This window comes from Pangasianodon hypophthalmus, chromosome 16 (assembly GCF_027358585.1).
Source record: "Pangasianodon hypophthalmus isolate fPanHyp1 chromosome 16, fPanHyp1.pri, whole genome shotgun sequence".
Taxonomy (NCBI): domain Eukaryota; kingdom Metazoa; phylum Chordata; class Actinopteri; order Siluriformes; family Pangasiidae; genus Pangasianodon; species Pangasianodon hypophthalmus.
Window position 1 is genome coordinate 24,424,189 of NC_069725.1, and position 24,510 is coordinate 24,448,698.

The 24,510-nt window shown below is 36.6% G+C and overlaps 1 protein-coding gene across 1 annotated transcript in view; it reads right to left on the minus strand.

The window, feature by feature from the left end:
* The window catches only part of LOC113530518 (protein NLRC5-like), a 56,720-nt gene extending 32,715 nt beyond the window's left edge, over positions 1 to 24,005 (minus strand). Inside the window, exons 1-15 of the mRNA XM_053240899.1 lie at positions 23,845 to 24,005; positions 23,182 to 23,261; positions 22,007 to 22,111; positions 21,411 to 21,515; positions 21,184 to 21,288; positions 20,895 to 20,949; positions 20,429 to 20,621; positions 18,430 to 19,852; positions 16,382 to 16,418; positions 8,333 to 8,640; positions 5,590 to 5,763; positions 5,320 to 5,496; positions 4,569 to 4,742; positions 3,896 to 4,069; positions 3,632 to 3,808 (exon numbers count right to left, since the gene is read on the minus strand). Coding sequence (XP_053096874.1) covers positions 3,632 to 3,808; positions 3,896 to 4,069; positions 4,569 to 4,742; positions 5,320 to 5,496; positions 5,590 to 5,763; positions 8,333 to 8,640; positions 16,382 to 16,418; positions 18,430 to 19,852; positions 20,429 to 20,621; positions 20,895 to 20,949; positions 21,184 to 21,288; positions 21,411 to 21,515; positions 22,007 to 22,111; positions 23,182 to 23,234 — 3,260 coding nt within the window. The 5' untranslated portion in view covers positions 23,235 to 23,261; positions 23,845 to 24,005. The remainder of the gene's footprint in view (positions 1 to 3,631; positions 3,809 to 3,895; positions 4,070 to 4,568; positions 4,743 to 5,319; positions 5,497 to 5,589; positions 5,764 to 8,332; positions 8,641 to 16,381; positions 16,419 to 18,429; positions 19,853 to 20,428; positions 20,622 to 20,894; positions 20,950 to 21,183; positions 21,289 to 21,410; positions 21,516 to 22,006; positions 22,112 to 23,181; positions 23,262 to 23,844) is intronic.
* Positions 24,006 to 24,510: the final 505 nt, after the last annotated feature.

The window sequence follows — 24,510 nt, forward strand, 5'->3', positions numbered from 1 at the left end:
CTTCTTTCAGACTTCTTTCAGACACTCTAAAACACTATGTGACAGCGGAATTTCCTACTTTCTCACTTCACGTCTTCTGTGAGAGGAATCGAACCGACTCCAAAGCTTTAGAGTCGATTCCCACATGACTCGTGCCGGAGAATCGACTCTCTGTGAGATCGATTCCGAGTCCTACAGTGTTCAGTCGGTGCCGTTACCTCAGGAGGGAGACTGAGGTTAGCGGTTAGCTGACTCAATAACTAGGTAGTTAATTTGGTAAATTGTTATGCTTCCACCATAACTTCCTTTAAATTTGATGTTTATAATGTGAAGTATAATATGAAGTGGGAGTAAGAATATGACGTACATAATAAATCTTGTCAGAAATCCTGTTAAATTACCTCACGTTAGCTATCTGGCTAGCATTAGCAGCCTAAACTGTGCTTTAACGTTTGTTTATCGCGATTTACAGAGCAGAGCATTTTACATGTGAATAAAAACAAATATAATTTGTGTGATTTAAATAAGAATAAAATACATTTTTATAGAAAAAATAGATGATAAGAAAATTGTGTAGGTGACAGGACTTTTTCTGCCAGTAACATTTATTCTTATCTATTTTAACATGAAAAGCTTGTTTTAAAATAGTAATTATGAATATTGTTTAGAAATCCTCTCAGAAGGCTGGTCAGGTTATCTCATATTAGCTGAAAATAAATTCATTTATATGAATTAAAATTCCTCTCAGAATAGCTAACTGGCTAGCAATAAAAAATAATTACGACAGAAAACACACAAGTGTGTGCTGTATGTGCTCCAACTTTGGTCACCTTTTCTCAAAAATATTTAAATATTATTTTTTATAAAAGCAATAGTTTACAGGATTAGTCATTTAAATACAATTTAAATACTCTAGTTATTGTCTTTCTTAGTCATTTTACTTGTGCTGAAACCAATAAAGCGTGGAAGTATGTAGTGGCAGAGTAAAAGGATTTGTGGTAAGCCGTAAAACTGATTGTTTTCCACAGAAACACTGCTATTGTTATCACTGTCATTTACAGTAGAACAATTTTAATGTCATCTTTCATATTTCATATTCACCACATCTTAGTTTATTTCTGTTATTTACTTTAACTGATTATGTGCCATGTTAAAAACACAGCAATGGTCATTTTTATGTAACTTTAAGTTGCCTGTTAGCAAAGATTAATTATGGCCCTGACTCTTGCTGAGTCACTGTCTTTTGACAAGAATATAGTAACTCAGATAAGCACTCTTTACAACTGTGGTGAGCAGAAAAGCATCTCAGAACACACAACACATCAAACCTTGAGGTGGATGGCCTACAACAGCAGAACAGGTTCCACTCCTGTCAGCCAAGAACAAGAATCTGAGGCAATTGTGGGCACAGATTCACTGAACCTGGACAGTTGAAGACTGAAAAAAGACAAGGTGATTTTTTTTTCTAATCTTCAACTTCAGTGTGGTCTTCTGCTGTTGTAGCCCATCCACCTCAAGGTTTGATGTGTTGCGTGTTCTGAGATGCTTTTCTGCTCACCACGGTTGTAAAGAGTTCTATGAGTTACTATATTCTTCCTGGCAGCTCAAACCAATCTGGCCATTTCCCTCTGACCTCTCTTATCAGCAAGGCTTTCCTACCCATAGAACTTTTGCTCACTCACTGTTTTTTGCACCATTCTGTGTAAACTCTAGAGACTGTTGTGTGTGAAAATTCCAGGAGATCTGCAGTTTCTGAAACACTCAAACCAACAAATCTGGTACCGACAATCATGCCATGGTTAAAGCCACAGAGATCACACGTTTTCCTCATTCTGATGTTTGATGTGAACATTAATTGAAGCTCTTGACCTGTATCAAGAGCTTTTTTTGCATGATTTTTTTTCTTCTTTTCATTGCGCTACTGCTACCTGATTGGCTGATTAGATAACTGCATAAATGTTCTGTTGTATAGGTGTTCCTAATAAAGTGGACGGTGAATTAGAACGCAACCACAGCCAGTGGTGCTCATCAAATTACACCAAATAATCAGACATATTGAAGATCATGCTATCAGTCTACGCACTACACAGAAAATCTTTAACCCAACTTATGATATCAGAAGGGTAATAAAGTGCCGTTGAATGATTTTACAGAAGAAGATCATATGTATCTGGCTAGATTAGTTCTAGTGTCTCCTTTAAGGAGAATAATAAGAGTCCAGTTCCTTTTTGTGAAAGAAATCGTTCTTCTATAACAGAGAATAAATTTTCCAGAAAAGGTTTTCCCAGCAGGTTGGGTCTTGGGTAAGAGGGGTCACCTCATCACCTGCTTTCTTCAGTTTGGATTCATGTAGCTCCTCAGTAGAGTGGAGACTGCAGCTGATCACATCATCTGATAGCTTGACAGCTCAGATTAGACCAATAAGCATCCATTACCATGTAGATTTATGTTCTGTGAATAAAGCAAAATGATCAGAAATTAATGTTACACTTATCACATCAACAGCAGAAAGCTTATTGAAATATTCAGTGTAATTAAATAAAGCAAGCACATGGCAGAAATAGAATTATACCAGATGCAGTAAGTGAGTGAACACCAACACACTCCCATATTAATCAGTGGCATTTACAACAGAAGTGTGTACTGTGTGTGGGGGTACAGTTGATGTTTTACTTCTGCTGTGTTCCACACACATAAAGGGCCTGGTTTACAGCTACAAACACTACAAAATAACAATATTCCTGCTATATTCTGCAGCTTCTACTTAATGTAGACCGCTCATAAGCTACATTAGTGTGACAGAGTGCATTCTGGAGTTGATTAAAATTCAAACCTTATGAAAGTTCCAACTTCATCACTCCTGGTGTTACGCTGCATTCGATTTAGCTCGGAAGTGGAAAGTCTGAGATTGGAATTATGTCATTTTTGACATCCGTGCAACTAAAGGTTGTAACTCATAATTTCTGACCTTTGACTAAGCACAAAATAAAGAAAACAACTACCTCAACTTGTAATTCCTACTTGGGAACTCAAGATGGTCTCCTCAACATTGAGTTCAGCAAGTGACGTCAAATCAAAATGGCCGCTCACAACATCAGCAGTAAACACAGTAGCACTTATTACCTTAAAAGAGTTCTACTGTACATATATATTACCTTTAGATTAGTCAACACAGACATATTCACTTGTTAAATCTATAACACTGACTATACAGTTCACTGTTTTGACGAAGAAAATATTCATTACTCATCACAGATGGCGATCTAGTTGCTAACAAAAGACGAACAAAGAGACATCCATGTTTTTTCCCCACTTTGTAGCTGGAATGAGGTAGAAAATGATGTAGTTCAGAGCTCTGACTTCCCACTTTTGAGGTAAGCCGAATGCAGCTTCAGTAATTCCAGTACTTCTGGGCAGGTAGAAGTATGGCCTCATTGTGAAGTCTTGCCTGCCTGTTAAGTCATTGCTATTCCTGTGTTTTGACTCTTGCCTTGACTTTTGACTTTGCTTTGTATTCACTGTTTGCTTGTATATTCTTGCTTTTGTGTGTTTGACCACTGGTATCATTACAGTACTGAATTTGAGATTGTGTTTCAGGAATCTTTGAGTCCTGTATGCTACAGTCTGAAATGACAGAATCTCACTAACTCACTGTAGTTTCTCCAGTTTACAGTGTGGATCCTTCAGTAGGTCAGAGAGCAGCTTCACTCCTGAGTCTCCTGGATTATTGTTGTTCAGATTCAGTTCTCTCAGGTGTGATGAGGGGTTTGACCTCAGAGCTGAAACCAGAGCAGCACAGCCTTCATCTGTAATACTGCACCAATCCAGCCTGCAGAAAGAAAGGAGAAAATCTCCTGACACTTACAGCTCAACACACAAGCATTTTTATGTTTTAAATGTGTGTGTGTGTTCTCACCTGAGTATCTCCAGTGTACAGTGTGGATTCTCCAGTCCAGCAGAGAGCAGCTTCACTCCTGAATCCTGCAGTTTATTGTGACTCAGGTCCAGTTCTCTCAGACTGGAGGAGTTTGAGCTGAGAACTGAGGACAGAGCTCTACAGCTTTCCTCTGTCAGATTACACCAATACAGCCTGGGAGAGAATTATATCAGATCCATGTGATTGTAAATACACAAAGCAAAATGGTCAAAACCAAAATCTGTTTTATATTTGCTTTCTCAAATCTCAATATAGGGAAAGAAATTATACATGGGAAAATGTATTGTTATTTCTTATTCAGTGAGGGTTTTTTTTCCTGTAAAAAAAAAACCTTTACACAACAACAGAAGAGTGGACTGATATTTATACAAAATAATGTTCTGTACAAGCAGCTGTCATACTAATTAATTAACTTTCTTTTAAACAACTGCATTTATATTTTTTACATTAATTTGTTTTGCTTTGTATTTATGCATTTAAACTTCACTTTAAAAATACATAACCTTTTCTTTATTTTGCCAAAATGTTTTATAACTTTGTTCCTACTCATGTCCATGTCAGTTTCATCACTTGACAGAAAAGCAACATTTAGTTCAGTTTAACCTTTTGTGTATGTGTGTGTGTGTGTGTGTGTGTGTGTGTGTGTTCTCACCTGAGTATCTCCAGTGTACAGTGTGGATTCTCCAGTCCAGCAGAGAGCAGCTTCACTCCTGAATCCTGCAGATTATTGTGACTCAGGTCCAGTTCTCTCAGACTGGAGGAGTTTGAGCTGAGAACTGAGGACAGAGCTCTACAGCTTTCCTCTGTCAGATTACACCAACGCAGCCTGGGAGAGAATTATATCAGATCCATGTGATTGTAAATACACAAAGCAAAATAGTATAACTGTCAAAACCAAAATCTATTTCATGTTTGCTTAATATCAAACCTCAATGTATGGAAAGAAATGATACATGGGAAATGTATTTTTATTTCTTATTTTTAAAAACTTTTCTAAAAACATAATTTTATTTCTTCAATGTCTATTTTTTCTGTTAAAAAAAACTTTACAAAACAGAGAAGAGTGGCCTGATATTTATGCAAAATAATTTTCATAAATTAATTAATTTTACAAATTAATTAACTCAATTTAAACTACTGTATTCACATTATATTTAGTTACATAAATTTGTTTAGCATTTTATTTATGCATTTAAAATTCACTTAAAATTCATTTTAAAATACACAACTTTTTCTCTATTTCACCAAATCTTTATTATTTTTTTTTAAGCTGTGTTCCTACTCATGTCCATGTCAGTTTCATCACTTGACAGAAGAGCAACTTTTAGTTCTGTTTAACCTTTTGTGCAGTGTGTGTGTGTGTGTGTGTGTGTGTGAACTGAGACAGTAACTAAGTAACTCACCGTAGTTTCTCCAGTTTACAGTGTGGATCCTTCAGTAGATCAGAGAGCAGCTTCACTACTGAGTCTCCTGGTTTATTGTAGTTCAGATTCAGTTCTCTCAGGTGTGATGAGGGGTTTGACCTCAGAGCTGAAACCAGAGCAGCACAACCTTCATCTGTAATACTGCATTTACAGAGTCTGCAGAGAGAAAATGAAAAAAAAAAAAAAAACTCACATTTACAGCTCAACATACAGATATTTTTATGTTTTAAAAGTGTGTGTGTGTCTCACCTCAGTATCTCCAGTGTACAGTGTGGATTCTCCAGTCCAGCAGAGAGCAGCTTCACTCCTGAATCCTGCAGTTCATTGTCACTCAGGTCCAGTTCTCTCAGCCTGGAGGAGTTTGAGCTGAGAACTGAGGACAGAGCTCTACAGCTTTCCTCTGTCAGATTACAACCGCGCAGCCTGGGAGAGAATTATATCAGAGCCGTGTGATTGTAAATACACAAAGCAAAATTGTCAAAGCCAAAATCTGTTTCATGTTTGCTCAATATATCAAACCTCAATATTAAAAAAAAAACTATGTATTTTTATTTATTCTTCAATATTTATTTTTCTGTAAATAAAAAATGACAGCATCCAGGTACAAGCAACGGTCATACTAATTAATTAGATTTCTCTTTAACCACTGCATTGATATTATATTTAATTACATTGATTTATTTTGCTTTAACTTTATCTCTATTTCAGCAAATTGCCTTTTTAGCTTTGTTTCTACTCATGTCCATGTCAGGTTTATCACTTGACAGAAAAGCAACTTTTATTTCTGTTTCATGTTGAGAGAGGGAGAGAGAAAGTCTGTAGAGAGAAAAGGAAAAATCACCTCACACTTAAAGCTCAACACCAGGGTTGGGAGGGTTACTTTAAAAATGTATTCACTTACAGTTACAAATTATTTTATAGAAAAATGTAATCAGTAACGTAATCCAAGTATCACAATATGAAAGTAATGTAATCTGATTACTTTTAAATTACTTCAATGTCACATATGTAAATAAAGTCAAGTGAAAAGCAGCATGAACAACATCAGCACCATCACAAAAGCATTTCAGAGAACAACTTTAGAGTTTCAACTGAAGTTATGATGGAAATGAGATGTGACAGTGGAGCACATATCTGTAAAGGCAGTGACCAATCAAAAATTTGAAGATAGAAAATATTAATTTTCATAAATTTGCAACATGATCTTAGAAGCTTAGTTATACAGTATGTTGTTACTAAACACATTATTATTTGTTTAAAATTTTGATTCAGCAAAAAATCCAGTTCTTTGTACATTTTGCTGTCATACTTTCCAATTTTTGTTAACTAATGTTAACACATACAAGGAAAAAATGTCATTACCATCACACACAGCATTTAAAAAGTCTATACCATCTACATGTACATTAGGCCATTTCAAAATACATGTTGATCAAGGCCGTGATCTTTCATCATTTCACTGATTGACCTTGACGGATTGACAGGAGTTCCCCTCACTGGCTTTGACAGTAGAATCCCGTGTACTGGGAATGGATGGAGTGGGGTGATGTTGGGGAAAGTCCTGTTGATTTCTACCAAAATATAGGACCTTCCCAGCTAAATCAGCACAGCTGGCAACGTTACCCACAACTCAAGCAAACCAGGGAATTTCAAAGCACTAACTAACACTAAATCAGCGGTTCTATCTTCAACCATGAGTCTGACTTTATACTTGTTCTTCAGGTACACCAGGGCTGACAAACCAGCCTCACAGAGAGAGGTTGATGCGAATGGGAGAAGTTTTTTTACGTAACGGGAAAGGATCAAAGTTATCATTGTCCAAGAGATTTTGCCATAATGCATTTTTATATTTTCAAAGTGTGTGTGTGTTCCCACCTCAGTATCTCCAGTGTACAGTGTGGATTCTCCAGTCCAGCAGAGAGCAGCTTCACTCCTGAATCCTGCAGATTGTTGTCACTCAGGTCCAGTTCTCTCAGACTGGAGGAGTTTGAGCTGAGAACTGAGGACAGAGCTCTACAGCTTTCCTCTGTCAGATTACAACCACGCAGCCTGGGAGAGAATTATATCAGATCCATGTGATTGTACATACACACAGTAAAATGGTCAAACTGTCAAAACCAAAATTTATTTCATATTTGCTTTCTCAAACCTCCTTTTGCTAGTTTTGTACTGTCTTGTGTTGTCTGCACATGTTTGCACTTTATGTAAATATATGTAGTCTCCTGTAGTTCTCAGTTTGTTTTATGTAGCACCTTGGTCCTGGAGGAACATTGTTTCATTTCACTGTGTACTATCTAGCTGTATATGGTTGAAATGACAATGAAAGCCACTTGACTTGACTTGATGTAGGGAAAGAAATTATACATGGAAAAATGTATTATTTCATACAGGAAAAATTAAAAAATTAATTTATTTTGCTTTGTACTTTTGCACTTAAAAACCTTCACTTTAAAAAAATACATGACCTTTTCTCTATTTCCTCAAAATGATTCTTTATTCCTACTCATGCCCATGTCAGTTTCATCACTTGACAGATAATCAACTTTTAGTTCTGTTTAACCTTTTCTACGTGTGTGTGTGTGTGTGTGTTCTCACCTCAGTATCTCCAGTGTACAGTGTGGATTCTTCAGTCCAGCAGAGAGCAGCTTCACTCCTGAATCCTGCAGTTTATTCTCACTCAGGTTCAGTTCTCTCAGACTGGAGGAGTTTGAGCTGAGAACTGAGGACAGAGCTCTACAGCTTTCCTCTGTCAGATTACAATCACGCAGCCTGGGAGGAAAAAAAAAAACACACACAAACTATATTTATTTATTTGAAGAAGGTGAGAGGGGTTCTGTGTTCTGCCTTTGCCTGTAATTTACCCAGATATTATTTTAAACGTGAAAGTAAGCATATTTTGAAAGTAAATATATGAATTAACAGAGATTATACTCATATTTCATTTTGAGTTTCAAACCTTGAAAACTAATCTATTCAGAATAAAAACACTCACACAGCTTTTCTGGAGGCTTTGACCACTGGCAGCAGCCTATGAAGACATTCCTCTGATTTGTCATATTTACTCAAATCGAACTCATCCAGCTCCTCTTCTGAGTTCAGTAACACAAACACCAGAGCTGACCACTGAGAAGGAGAGAGTCTGGCACCATGGAGACGACTATATGCTCCTTTATTGAGGTAAATTTGGACTTCCTGCACTAGAGAATGATCATTCAGTTCATTCAGACAGTGGAACAGATTGATGGATTTCTCTGGAGAGAGGTTCTCTCTGATCTTCTCCTTGATGAACTTGACTGTTTCCTGTTTGCTGTGAGAGCTGCTTCCTGTCTGTGGCATTAAACCTTGTAAGAGAGACTGATTAGACACTCGTGAGAGACCCAGAAGGAAACGGAGGAAAAGATCCAGGTGTCCATTCTCACTCTGTAAAGACTTGTCCACCGCAATCCTCAGGAAACCAGACATTTTTGATTTCTTGAAAAAAAAAGGTCCAGTAATTTGCTCCTGAAGCACATTTCTGTTCTTTAAGAAGGAGAGAAATGAATATAAAGCAGCAAGAAACTCCTGAACGCTCAAATGTACAAAGCTGAACACCTTCCCCAGGTGAAGCCCAAACTCCTCTCTGAAGATTTGGGTACACATTCCTGAGTACACTGACACTTCTCTGATGTCAATGCCACACTCTCTCAGGTCTTCCTCATAGAAGATCAGGTTTCCTTTCTCCAGCTGCTGGAAAGCCAGTTTTCCCAGTGCCAGGATACTCTCTCTGGTCTGCTGAGGATCAGGGTCACATTTCTGATGGTACTTTTGGTCCTTGTGTTTGATCTGAAAGATCAGGAAGTGTGTGAACATTTGAGTTAGAGTCTTGGGGATCTCTCCACTCTCTGCTTCACACAACATTCTCTCTAGAACAGTGGCTGAAATCCAGCAGAAGACTGGGATGTGGCACATGATGTAGAGGCTTCTTGAAGACTTCATGTGTGTGATGATTTTATTGGCCAGGATCTGATCACTGATTCTCTTCCTGAAGTACTCCTCTTTCTGAGGATCACTGAAGCCTCGTACCTCTGTTACCTGGTCTACACACTCAGGAGGGATCTGATTGGCTGCTCCTGGTCGAGAGGTTATCCAGAGGAGAGCAGAGGGGAGCAGATTCCCTTTGATGAGGTTTGTCAGAAGCACATCCACTGAGGCTGACTCTGTCACATCACACAACCTCTCATTGTTCTGGAAATTTAGAAGAAGTCGACACTCATCCAGACCATCAAAGATGAACAACAGCCTGTACTGATTATAATGTCTCAGTTTTAATTCCTTTGTTTCTGGGAAAATGTAATAAAGAAATTCCATCAGACTGAACTTTTTCTCCTTCATCAGATTCAGCTCTCTAAAGGGAAGTGGAAACATGAAGAAGATGTCCTGATTTGCTTTTCCTTCAGCCCAGTCCAGAATAAACTTCTGCACAGAGACTGTTTTTCCAATTCCAGCTACTCCTTTAGTCAGCACAGTTCTGATGTCTTTTTCATTAAAGAGGTCATTACATTTGATGGGTGTCTCCTGTGTTGCTGGTCTCCTGGACGCTGTCTCAATCTGTCTCACCTCATGTTCATTATTGACGTCTCCACTTCCTCCCTCTGTGATGTAGAGCTCTGTGAAGATCTCATTCAGAAGTGTTGCAGTTCCGTGGTCTGAGATTCCCTCATGGATTTTCTGAAATTTTTTACTTAATCTGGATTTGAATTTTTGATGACAAGCAGGGAGAAATTCTATACAATGAAGGAAGCATTTATTATTAATGTTAATGTTGCTCAATCATTATCATTACTACAAATATATTAGAATAATGTTTGATAGGTATCTATGTTAAAATTCCTTTTACTTCATTAATAATAATACTACAATAAATACACTTGTAAATTTATTACTAATATAATGATTTATTTTAATTATATTTATATTTATTATATAAATGACCCCATGACCCAGAACTCTTACTGTTCTGTAGCGTGTTAGCGAGTTCAGACTGGTTCATGTTCCTCAGGATGTGCAGTGTGATCTTCAGCACTCCACCTCTCACATCACTCTGATCCTCCTCACTGTCAGAGCATTCTGGGTAATCTGAACTAAGTAACTTCATGAATCTTTCTAACTCTTTCTGCACTATAGTGATAAACTTTCGCTCCAGCTCCTGATCAATAATGAGGAAGAAAGAAAATCAGTAGTTCAGTGGGAGTGTAAGCGTCATGTTCCTGAACTACATCTTAAAGCTCATTACTCTATAATGCTGAATGTAGGGCTAAAGCAAAATCTGAGACAATAATATTCTGGTATTTCGTGCAGACTTTAAAATATACAGTATAAATAATAATTAACAATCCACAATACACACATACCTTGAATACAGACTTTAACTTTTGCTTGTTTCTGTCTGCTCTACAGTTCTGGTCACTGCAGATAAACAAATGTTTATAGAAATTATTATTTTCATGTTTTATAAATCAAGGATGAATTATCATTATTAGCAGTAGTAGTAGCATCAGTGTCACATCTCTTTCTCCAATGCCCAGAATCCTTAGAGAGCCCATACACTACAAGCCATGTCACCTGACCAGTCACATGACCCCTGTCTGCATTCACATTTTTGCTTATTCAGTGAGTCTTCTCCTTCAGTGAGACCAAAATCCAGGACCCTATAACATCTACAGAGGTCTTTATGTATCTAAATGTTTTGCATCTGTCATACTATTAATTATTTATTATTACTGAACTATATTTATTTTCCCGCTCCAGGATTTTCTATGTTACATTTATTTTTACATCATTATAAAGGTGAATAATAGTCTTTGATTTATCCTATATCCTAATAATACACATCATTACCAGTTAGTGATTAAATACAAAAAATTATTTTTATTGTTGGTAATGTAAAGCTACATAATACTTACCTGAGCTCAGTAGAACTCTGTCCCTCTCTGAATTGTAATGGTGTATCCATTGACTGATCACTCTTCATGGACACACAGCTGGGTTCTGGTGAGTCTGGTCTCTTTCTGTCAAACATCCAGATGGCAGGTGCAGGGTAAAAAAAAAGTTTTACTTTTCTTCTACAATCCATATTTTCCTGTTTTAAGTTTTTCAGTATAATATTACTTCTATCGTACTTACCTGAGCTCAGTAGAACTCTGTTCCTCTCTGAATTGTAATGGTGTATCCATTGACTGATCACTCTTCATGGACACACAGCTGGGGTCTGGTGAGTCTGGTCTCTTTCTAAAAGATTACAAATATACAGTTTTATTTTTTTTATCTTTCATTGTCAATGTATTGTTGCTTTGTGTGTTCAGTATTATTTTTACATCAGTTGACTCAGCCAAAAGCTCTCCAGCAATAAGGAAGAGTTCTGTTGGTTTTCTATTATATTTTCAGCTACAGAGACGTCTACACAAACTCTTACACAAATCTCCAAAACATCATAAACTTGTTTGCGTGTGTGTTTTACTGTTATATGATTAAATGTAACCAATTTTTTTCTAAATACAGAACACTTAATTATAATGCTAAACCTTAGGATTTTGCCAAGTTTGCAAGCAGATAAACTGTTACTCATACATAGCTATTAACTTAGTTTGTAAAATAAAAATGAGAATAAAATAAATAAAAACAATTTCATATGATTTCTTATGTTTCTATTTACTTTCTTTCCTAGTTTCCTCATGTTTCTTAATTAGTTTATGTATTACTTTTTTTAAAAAAATAATCATATTATGAATTTGGCATTTGATTCTTCTTATTTCTTTTCTTGTCTCATTGTAAAGCACTTTGAGCTGCATCTTATGTATGAAAGGTCTTATACAAATAAAATGAAGATTATATTAATTAAACTTTTTTCTTCAAAACTAGAACATGAATTGGTTTTGGCCTACATTATTGTCATTTCCTTATTATAGCTACAGCTTTATCAGTGTAATAAATCCATTAGTTGTGGCACTCTCAGCACACAATGCTTAAAATACCACCACCCCTTACTTTATATAAAATAAGTTATACTATAAAAATATACAATCGCCACAAGAACAATGCAGATCAATGAGTTTTACCTTTCAAAATTCTCTGAGTCCAGCTGTGTGGAAGAAGTCATTTTGGATGTCATGCTTTTCCCTACAATTTAGAATAACAATAATAATAGGCAACCCTGCAAACACACACACACACATATTTGTATTATAACATTATATTTAGATAAAGATAGATAGATATTATTTTATATTTTATTATATAATAAATAATGCCAATTACCGATGCAAACAAAATTGTTTGAAAATAAATAACAATGATAAATAAATGCAGAAATAAATAAACAACTGCTCATGTAGAGATGTAATAAAGAAAAAAGAAAGAAAGAAAGTGATGTGATATTATATAAGAAAGAAAATAATAGCCTAAATAAAGTCAAAATGAGCAACAATCATTTTGGGGATTTTAAAATGTTTATGTTTCAGTATAGTGCCTTATTGAGTCATTGATCCATTATTTTATATATATTACACTTTATCAGATCTGGAGTTAGCTGATTGGACTCCTGATGATTTGACATTTTTCTTTATTAATAGTTTAATTATATCTCCAGGACCAGGGTTCGGAACCCGTTCTGTAGCCACACTATAGTTTAACTAAAGCGCAGGTCTTCCTACACTGTGAAAGAAATATCTGCCCTTTTCATGGAAAAGTTCTCTCAGATAACTCAGTCTGATTTTACTACTCAAGCTCTCAGGTTATTAACTGAATTAGTCACGATTAGTGAATCTGACATCCGCCATTTTAACTTGGATTTGTTAAGAACATCCGAAGAACATGGGCCTGATCCTCCATAAACACAGAGACAGAAAGAGAAAGTGCAAGAGAGAGAGAGAGAGAGAGAGAGAATGTAGGCCTACTGCTCTATAAATGATTTTTTCTTTATATGTATTAATTCCGATCATGGACAAATGAAAGCAGAGGCTCAGCCCTGTGTTTTCTAATCTCCTTACAGCTTCCAAAACAGACCGCAAATCAGTTTCCGGTTCATATTTACACACAAGTGAGCAGAATTCCGATGGAGACCCAGACACTACGCACTTGTAATTCCACACACCAACAGCTGTTTTACTATCAAAAAAAAAAAAAAAAAAAAAAAAAAGTTTTATTCTGATTAAATCTGCATATAGTTCACTTCTTAAGGACTATTCATTTCATAGCTACAGATTTTCATTAATCCACATTAATAAGAATTAGGAGAATTAAATGAATTGAATTTCCCCACATTTACAGTGATTAAATATCCAATCACGCAGACGAATAATACAAACACTGTATTAAAATGTTAAAGGTAAAATAAAACTCGAAACTCTTAGGCTACTTTAGTTACAGTGCAGCGGATTAAAATATCAGGAAGTTGACTGTGGATCTCTTCATCATGTGCTGATGCTCATTCTCACCTGTTTAACGACTTCTTCCTGAGTGCATTATTATCCACCAAACTCGCTCCTTAATCTCGGTTTATACTGAAAAAACCCAGCAAACTCGCTCCTTAATCTCGGGATTAAACCGAAAAATAACAACAAACTCGGTCTTGTTCCGCCATCTGAAACCAGGAAAACCTGTCGGTGTGAGAATGCGCAACGTGAACACCTGGAGGGCGTGGTCATTTGATAACGTTTACCTGAGCACTTTGTACACAGGACAAAAAGGATAAAAGGCAGTCAGTTAAATGAAAACGAGTAGAGGTGCATAATGTGCATAATGGAAAATAATAAACAGTAGAACTATACTGAAGTGTGCAGTCTGGTATAAGAATTCTGATTACAGCAGTTAGAGTAGTGACAGAACACAGGTTCCCAAACCTGATCCTGCAGAAACCACTGTGATTTACATTTTAGTGTTTTTCCTGCTCTAACACTGATTCAACTAATCAGCTAATTAACAGCCCTTCCTGAGTTGAAGTGGGTGTGTTAGAGCAGGAAGATCTCTAAAATGTGCAGGACAGGGGTTCTCCAGGATCACAGTTGCAGAAGTAAAGTGTATAAATTTATACACCAGAGTACAAAGATCATTTGCAGTGTGCAGTTAAGGTGCGGATATTCAGCAGGTAACGACTGATAGTCTAGCGGATTATTATCCCTCAAACTCGGTCCTTAATCTCGTGTTTATACCGAGAAAGAACGGCAAACTCGGTCCGATTCGGGCTTCTGAAACCAGGAACCTGTTGGTTTATGTGCAGCTGTAACATAAACACCTGGGGGGCGTGGTCATTTCGCAACTCAGGTTATTTACTTTAGTAAGGTTATCAGGTCATCTAATTATATTAGATATAGATTTATTGTTACATCACAGTTTACACAGGATAAGTAGTAAAAAGGGGGAATTATTATAAATTAGCTGCTTTAACTAATCAGTTAAATCAATTAACAGCCCTTCCTGAGGTGCAGTGGGTGTGTTAGAGAAGGGAAACACTAAAATGTTAACATCAGGGGTTTCTCCATGATCAGGGTTGGGATCTTGTGACACAGAAGGTAACTGTAGTAAATATATGTTCACAGTAGCATATGTAACCAGTTAAGTGTATAAACTTATACACCACTGTATAAACATCAAATGCAGTATGTGTAATATATGCACAGCTAGCGCACAGAGCGCTTAGTCAGCAATTAAAAAAAATATATAATATTTTTATTTTTGCAAAAATCACTGTCACACTCGTTAATCTGTCCTTCAAACAAACGTAATCATTACGAAACTCTGAACCAACAGAACAAATCGCTCAGGAAATATCTCCAAACTCTCTAAACACGGCACAATGGCGACCTCTGCTGGTGACATCACTGTAATTGCACAGAGAAAACGCCAAACAAACAGTTCAAACATGTAGAGCACTTGCATCCATTTTGACTTCATCTAATCTCCTATAAGCGCTTTTTGTGCGGTCCATCGGCTGAAGATGAAAACAAATAAATTAATTTTCCTGCAGTGTTGGTGTAAATTTGTACACTTATCTTCTTTCAGATTTCTTTAAGACACTCTAAAACACTATGTAACAGCGGAATTTCCTACTTTCTCACTTCACGTCTTCTGAGAGAGGAATCGAACCGACTCCAAAGCTTTAGAGTCGATTCCCACATGACTCGTGCCGGAGAATCGACTCTCTGTGAGATCGATTCCGAGTCCTACAGTGTTCAGTCGGTGCCGTTACCTCAGGAGGGAGATTGAGGTTAGCGGTTAGCTGACTCAATAACTAGGTAGTTAATTTGGTAAATTGTTATGCTTCCACCATAACTTCCTTTAAATTTGATGTTTATGATGTGAAGTATAATATGAAGTGCGAGTAAGAATATGACGTACATAATAAATCTTGTCAGAAATCCTGTTAAATTACCTCACGTTAGCTATCTGGCTAGCATTAGCAGCCTAAACTGTGCTTTAACGTTTGTTTATCGCGATTTACAGAGCAGAGCATTTTACATGTGAATAAAAACAAGAAAAATAGAAAAAATAGATGATAAGAAAATTGTGTAGGTGACAGGACTTTTTCTGCCAGTAACATTTATTCTTATCTATTTTAACTTTAAAAGCTTGTTTTAAAATAGTAATTATGAATATTGTTTAGAAATCCTCTCAGAACTCTGGTCAGGTTATCTCATATTAGCTGGTTATGATTAGCACTGAATATGTTAAACATTTAAATATAGGCCAGAATTGTCATGTTAGCTAGTTTTGCATTAGCAGTGAAAATAAATTCATGAATATGAATTAAAATTCCTCTCAGAATAGCTAACTGGCTAGCAATAAAAAAAAAATACAACAGAAAACACACAAGTGTGTGCTGTATGTGCTCCAACTTTGGTCATTGAAATTTTCTCAAAAATGTTTAAATATTATTTTTTAACTAAGAGGCCCATGACAATGCCCCTGTGCACAAAGCGAGCTCCATGAAGACATGGTGTGTTAAGGTTGGAGTGGAAGAACTCGAGTGTCCTACACAGAGCCCTATAACAGTAACATGATCAGTGACCCCAGCACCTGATGGAGAACTCTTGCTGTCAGTCTCTCTTCAGGGACTTCAGTTCAGAGGAAATGAAAATAGACAGAAAAGGTGGTAGTGAGAGATACTGAGTTTCTGCACTCTGCTTATGTAAAACATTGCAAACAATAAAAATGATTAAACTATATATATTACAATAAAAGCAATAATTATAACAATAACATCATATTTATTTGAAGAACAGTTCTCCACTTAAGCAGCATAGTGCAGTTAGGATGAATGTCAGTAATTATTATTTTTTTAAATAAATTTATTGAAACGTGAACAAAGCAAACAAAATCATTTCATTTCCAGATGGTCATGTATGTACAGCTTTCTGAAAACACAAATCAAAAACATCTGCAACATCTCATATATTCATGTTCTATATTAAATTATGTTAACTGCTGAAATACTTACTGGTTTCTAGTGTTTTAGTATTTAGGCAGGTTTTATGTAGTCTCAGATGAAAAAATTAGCATAATCATGTCATAGCTGTGAATCGACTTACTGGATCTGAGGTACGTTGCCAATAGCATCAAAACGTAATGTCAGAGCTCATAATTGATAACACAGCTAAAAACCCACTCAGTAACTTCAACAGTGTTAACATCACCAATACCTACATTATTATCTCCAAATTGTGGTGCAATTTGAAAAGTCAATAAAGTAAAAATTATTGAGTGTGTGAACTGCTGGTATGGTAGTATATGATGAATGTGTAAGAAGATGGATTGTGTCACAATATTCAGTGTCAAGACAGAGGTTACTATGGGAAGCATTCTCTATTTTGACATATTTGAATATTTGAATATTCATCTTGGGTATCTAGCTAACTAATGTATGCACAGCTTTGTTACTATAAAAACCACATGTACCTTTACTCATTTGGCTTATGGTTTCATCCAAAGCAATTGTGGCAATAGTCTTGATCAGTAGCTCAAAGCCACTAAACATCCACTGCAACTGTGTATACAGATAAAATTGGACTTCTTTAATAACCTGAGTGAACAGAAATTAAATAACACACTGTAGTTTCTCCAGTTTACAGTGTGGATCCTTCAGTAGATCAGAGAGCAGCTTCACTCCTGATTCTCCTGGTTTATTGTATTTCAGATTAAGTTCTCTCAGGTGTGATGAGGGGTTTGACTTCAGAGCTGAAACCAGAGCAACACAGCCTTCATCTGTAATACTGCAGTGTTCCAGCCTGCAGAAAGAAAGGAGAAAATCTCCTCACACTTACAGTTTAATATAAACACACACACACGCATACACACACAGCAAATAACCCAGAAACAGATAGATAGATAGATAGATAGATAAGCCAAAATGTCTCCTTTTTGGTTACTTGAGGTAAGGCTTAGATGCAGGTTTAGCATAGAATTAATTAGCTGCATTAATAATATTGTCAGTGAAAGGTCTTCACAAAGATTGTTTGTTTGTGTATGTGTGTGTGTGTGTGTGTGTGTGTGTGTGTGTGTGTGTCTTTCACCTCAGTATCTCCAGTGTACAGTGTGGATTCTCCAGTCCAGCAGAGAGCAGCTTCACTCCTGAATCCTCCAGTTTATTGCCACTGAGGTCCAGTTCTCTCAGCCTGGAGGAGTTTGAGCTGAGAACTGAGGACAGAACTCTACAGCTTTCCTCTGTCAGATTACAACCACGCAGCCTGGGAGAGATGATGAGAGATGAGAGCTCACACAGCTTTTCTGGATGCTTTGACCACTGGCATCAGCTTATGAAGGCATTCCACTGATGGGTCATATTTACTCAAATCAAACTCATCCAGCCCCTCTTCTGAGTTCAGTATCATGAACACCAGAGCTGACCACTGAGCAGGAGAAAGACTGACCCCATGGAGATGACTATTTGCTCCTTCATTAAGGTACATTTGGACTTCCTGCACTAGCAAATGATCATTCAGTTCATTCAGACAGTGGAACAGATTGATGGATTTCTCTGGAGTGGGATGCTCATTGATTTTTTCCTTGATGTATTCAGCTATTTCTTCTTTGCTCTGAGAGCTAGCACCTGTCTGGGGCAGGAGGCCTCGTAAGAGAGTCTGATTGGACTCCAGTGAGAGGCCAAGAAGGAAACGGAGGAAAAGATCAAGATGTCCATTCTCACTCTGTAAGGCCTTGTCCACTGCACTCTTCAGAAAATCAGACTTTCTGAAGGAAATATATCCAGTAGTTTGCTCCTGAAGCACATTTCTGTTCTTTAAGATGAAGGAAAGAAATGCATATAAAGAAGCCAGAAACTCCTGAACGCTCAGATGTACAAAGCTGAACACCTTCCCCAGGTGAAGCCCAAACTCCTCTCTAAAGATTTGGGTACACACTCCTGAATACACTGACACTTCTCTGACATCAATGCCACACTCTCTCAGGTCTTCCTCATAGAAGATCAGGTTTCCTTTCTCCAGCTGTTGGAAAGCCAGTTTTCCCAGTGCCAGGATACTCTCTGTGGTCTGCTGAGGATCAGGGTCACATTTCTGATGGTACTTTTGGTCCTTGTGTTTGATCTGAAAGATCAGGAAGTGTGTGAACATTTGAGTCAGAGTCTTGGGGATCTCTCCACTCTCTGCTTCACCCAACATTCTCTCTAGAACCGTGGCTGAAATCCAGCAGAAGACTGGGATGTGGCACATGATGTAGAGGCTTCGTGAAGACTTCATGTGTGTGGTGATTTTATTGGCCAGGCTCTGATCACTGATCCTCTTCCTGAAGTACTCCTCTTTCTGAGGATCACTGAAGCCTCGTACCTCTGTTACCTGGTCTACACACTCAGGAGGGATCTGATTGGCTGCTCCTGGTCGAGAGGTTATCCAGAGGAGAGCAGAGGGAAGCAGATTCCCCTTGATGAGGTTTGTCAGCAGCACATCCACTGAGGCTGACTCTGTCACTTCACACAATCTCTCATTGTTCTGGAAATTTAGAGGAAGTCGACACTCATCCAGACCATCAAAGATGAACAACATCCTGTACTGATTATAATGTCTCAGTTTTAATTCCTTTGTTTCTGGGAAAATGTAATAAAGAAATTCCATCAGACTGAACTTTTTCTCCTTCATCAGATTCAGCTCTCTAAAGGGAAGTGGAAACATGAAGAAGATGTCCTGATTTGCTTTTCCTTCAGCCCAGTCCAGAATAAACTTCTGCACAGAGACTGTTTTTCCAATTCCAGCTACTCCTTTAGTCAGCACAGTTCTGATGTCTTTTTCATTAAAGAGGTCATTACATTTGATGGGTGTCTCCTGTGTTGCTGGTCTCCTGAACGCTGTCTCAATCTGTCTCACTTCATGTTCATTATTGACGTCTCCACTTCCTCCCTCTGTAATGTAGAGATCTGTGTAGATCTCATTCAGAAGTGTTGCAGTTCCATGTTCTGAGATTCCCTCCTGGATTTTCTGAAATTTTTTCTTTAATTTGGACTTGAATTTTTGATGACAATCTGGAAGAAATTCTATTCAAAGAAGAGGTATTAATTAAGAGAGGAATAAAACACTCCATATGGTGCTGTTATAGGAAAATAATTAATGATAGGGTGATATGATGGGTCCCATAAGTACTAATAGCAACCCAAAGTTTATTATTTTTCCTATAACAACACAAGTGTTGCCTAAGTGTTTTATTACTCATATACCACAGTATCCTGATGATCAGTTTAGAATTAAATTTAACGTTGTGGATCGTCTTCGTAATGAGTTAGTTCCTTTTATCACTTATGTTATTGCAGCTATAAACTGTTGTTAGCTCACATTTGACTGACACAGAACACAATTCCACTTGGGGTGTAATGCAATCTTACTATTTGTATCTGTATGTAGATTTAAACCTGAAATGGGTGTGGCCTAAACTTTAAGCGTGCCTGGAAACAAAAAATGATGTAGAAATAGATGTAGAAATGTCAGTAGTGTCAATGACAGTTGATAGCAAAAGTTGTTGACCTGGATCTCTTCCTTAATTCATGCACAATAATCAGACCCCAAATGATTTACCTAATAAAACACCCCATGACCCAGAACCCTTCATATCTTACTGTTCTGTAGCGTGTTAGCGAGGTTGGTCTGCTTCATGTTCCTCAGGATGTGCAGTGTGATCTTCAGTGCCCCCTCTCTCACATCACTCTGATCCTTCGCATTGTCAGAGCATTCTGGGTAATCTGAACTAAGTAACTTCTTAAAACTTTGCAACTCACTCCTCACCAGAGTGATGACTCTTTGTTCCAGCTCCTGAAAAATAGTAAAGAATAAATAAAAATTCAGTAGGTATTGGATGAATTTAGTAGGATTTTATGGAATCAAGTGAATACAAGAGCATATAATTATCAGGTTATTGCACTACATTATAGGAATCATGATACTCTATAATGCTGAATGTAGGGGAAAGGTGAATATTACACTTTGAAGGAAAAAATGGACATTTAACCCAAATTTGACACAACAGTAGTCTTGTAAAATATATAATATATGTAGTAACTAATAACCCACAAAACTCATACATACCTTGAATAGGGAGTTCAAATTTTGCTCTGTTGCATTTGCCTTCTTCTTTTTGGCACTGTAGTTAAACAGAATACTTACAGAATTAAGTGTGCTCATGTCTAATGTGTCATGGATAAATTACTATTATTATTAGTAGTAGTAATAGTTGTAGTAGTAGTAGTAGGTAATAGTAGTAATAGTGGCAACAGCAGCTTAGAGTAAAAGAAAGATTATGACAACTAAAGGTGCCTTTTTACTCATATGTCTAGTACTGTCAAATATTACAGTCTATATTTCACTTTCTCTTTACCTGATCTCAGTAGAAGAGTTGTCCTCTCTGAAATGTGTCAGTTTGTCTATTGACTGATCACTCTTCATGGACACACAGCTGGGTTCTGGCAAGTCTGATCTCTCTCTGTGTGTCATACAAAAACAATTTATTTGGTAATGCTGAAAAATGAACAGTTTATTCCTATCTTACAATCCATCTTTTCTTCTTTTCAGTTTTTCACAATTAATTCCCTACATCATCCTCACCTGATCTCAGTAGAACTCTGTCCCTCTCTGAAATGTGTCAGTTTGTCCATTGACTGATCACTCTTCATGGACACACAGCTTGGTTTTGGTGACTCCGATCTCTCTCTGTGTGTCAGATAAAGACAATTAATTGGGAAAATATTGAGTTTAATTCCTTGTCAGTTTCTCAGAATCATTTTTCTACATCAGAGCTATTCAAACCATGGGAAGGAATTGCAGGGAGCATGCACACTTAAATAACTGTATCAACCCTGCCAATCTTTACCTATTTTGTCTTTTAAAAGCTCCACGTTTTAACATCTGAGTATGCTGGAACGTGCTCAAAAATACTCCAAAAGAGCAGACTTCTTGTTTTCATATTATAAAGAGCAGATGAATCAATCAACATTTCTACAGGTGTTCTGAACATTTGGATATTAACTGACATGCTTTGGAAGCCCTGCCCTTTCCCCATCTCACATTAGTTTTGGCTGGTGCACTCTGTGCTTGAAAGATAAGCTTATGCAAATGTTGAAAAATGCAGTTTAATCCCCATTTTACAATCCATCTTTTCTTCTTTTCAGTTCTTCACAGTCAATTCCCTACATAATCCTCACCTGATCTCAGTGGAACACTGCCCCTCTCTGAAGTGTGTGAGTTTGTCCATTGACTGATCACTCTTCATGGACACACAACTAGGTTCTGGCGAGTCTGATCTCTTGCTGTGCATCAAACAAATAAAATAAAATGAGGTACAATTTTGGGGTGATTGTAGGCAATCTATAGATTCTCAAAATATTCCAATTGCTAGCAATATGGACAGTCCTTCTGTTTTCTTTGTTATGCTTTCAGGTACAGCTGCTCATTAAATAACATTTAAACAAACTCATAACAAATCTACTTTAAGTTATTTAGGTATGAACTGCAATTGGATTTGAAATATTAAGCAAATTTTCTTCATTCTAGGTAAACTGCATGATTTGTAAAAAACGAATAATTTAAATGAACTCTGGACCTTCTGAGATGTTATTGTCATGTTTACTTGATATTTAAGGTGTGCTTGCTACATAAATACACAGTTGTTATGCTTATTACGATGTTTTGAGCAGGTAAGGTCTGGGATGCAGAAAGTGGGGTCCTGAGTGTGCTGCAATACCCCTACATTTAGGATTGTTTTCTTTGTTCAGGTTAACATTCACAACCTGTAATTTGCAGCATACACAGATTGCTTTTCATGATGCTTTCAAAGAGAACTACAGATTTTTACAAGACCCACAACAATAAAGCCTATGTCACAGTGTACATAGTGTAAGAATTATTTTTAATTTTAATTACTAATTTTAATAAACTAATTTTAATTTTAATAACTACTTTTAATTGCTATTGTTGTGCAGTTTTCACTTGCGTGTACAATAAAAGATTAGGTTATTACTCAGTCTTATGACATAAAGACCAAGGTACATTTTTTAGGGCTTTAGGGATGAGCTCATCTTTGGTGATATACATTTACATTAAAATTTGTTGATTGTTCTCTCTCTCTCTTGATTATATAATATTTATTGCTAAGTCATGATTGTCAGCACATGCTCTGTTAGGTGATACTTATCCAAGGTATTTAGTTTAATGTGGAAAAATATTTGCCATAACATTTAATTTTTAATCAATTTATACATTATTTATACATATTGCAGCTGTTTGGTTTTACAAAGTCATAAGTTAATAGAGAAAGGAATAGAGAAGTATCTAAACAGGTCCACAATAACACTATAAATTAGTGTAGTTAATATTTTACCCCTCATCATTCCATTTGTTCTTCTGGGTGGAAGAACTCATTTTGGAGGTCATGCTCCTCTACAATGTACAGTGATCAACCTACAAAAACACACACGCACACGGAACTTACATATTTACTAGCATTTAAATTCTCACGACATCTGCAGATAAGCATCACAGAGAAACAGAAAGTGAAAGACAGACTGTAACTGTCTAATAATTTTGCGTATTAAATGTATCATTTAGCATCTATTTATATTAATCTTTCACAAATAAAATAAAATAAAAAATATATATACTCAGACATTCGCTGTGTTTTCTGAATATCGTTGTTTACGGTTTCCGGTTCATATTAACATGAAGGTGACGACAGCAGATTCAAAGTGCACTTCCCTATTTTTATTCCATAGATCCAGGAACTGTTCTGTTTTACAGTCAATAGACCAACAGGTATCTGTTCAAATGTACAAATGTTTGGCCTTTTTTTTAACTATTAACTTTGTGACCTTAGACGGTTTATTATTAATATGCATCTGAGTAGCTTTAATACGAATGAAATCAACGTTTCAGTTCCACTGACTAAACATAATCACAGTCATGTAGCCGGTTCACACAAACACGGTGTTTAAAAACTAATGCAACTGTTTCATTTTTTAAAAGGTAGCTTTAACGCAGCACTTACTTTAGCTGTTCATCGATAAAACAAAAGAAAAAAAATCTTAAAGATGGGTGAGGGATCTTCTTGTGTTGTGCTGCTGCTCCCCATTTCAGCTGTTTAACGACACCGCCCTTATTATTATTATTATTATTATTATTATTATTATTATTATTATTATTACTGAAACTTTTTATCTTCTGTCGAGCAAATTCTTTTCCTTTCCTGATGCAGAAAATGGAAACAGACAGCAGGTAACGCCAACACCTGGAGGGCGGGGTCATTGTGTAATATGCTGTGTAATATGGGAACTATGGTTTTTAATTTATTTTATTTTATTTTTTTAATAAGCCACAGCAGAGACGGAAATCAATACTAAGTGCTTTTGGTAAATTGGTGGTAATGGGGAAAATGAACAAAATAAACAAATGACTTTAGAAAATATTTCCAAACGCTGTAAACACGGCGCTCTGGTGACCTCTGCTGGACAAATACCGTCATCGCCGAGAAAAAGTGCAGTAGTGCCTACATTTTATTGTCAGTAGCCTATAGTTAACATACTGCTTCTCTATCTAAGCAGTATAGTGAATTAATTTAATTCAAAATTCTTATTACAATTCAGTGAGAAGTGAATTCATGTTTAAAACACTGGTGACACCTGCTGGTCACATGTGTGTACTGCTTTATGAAAAT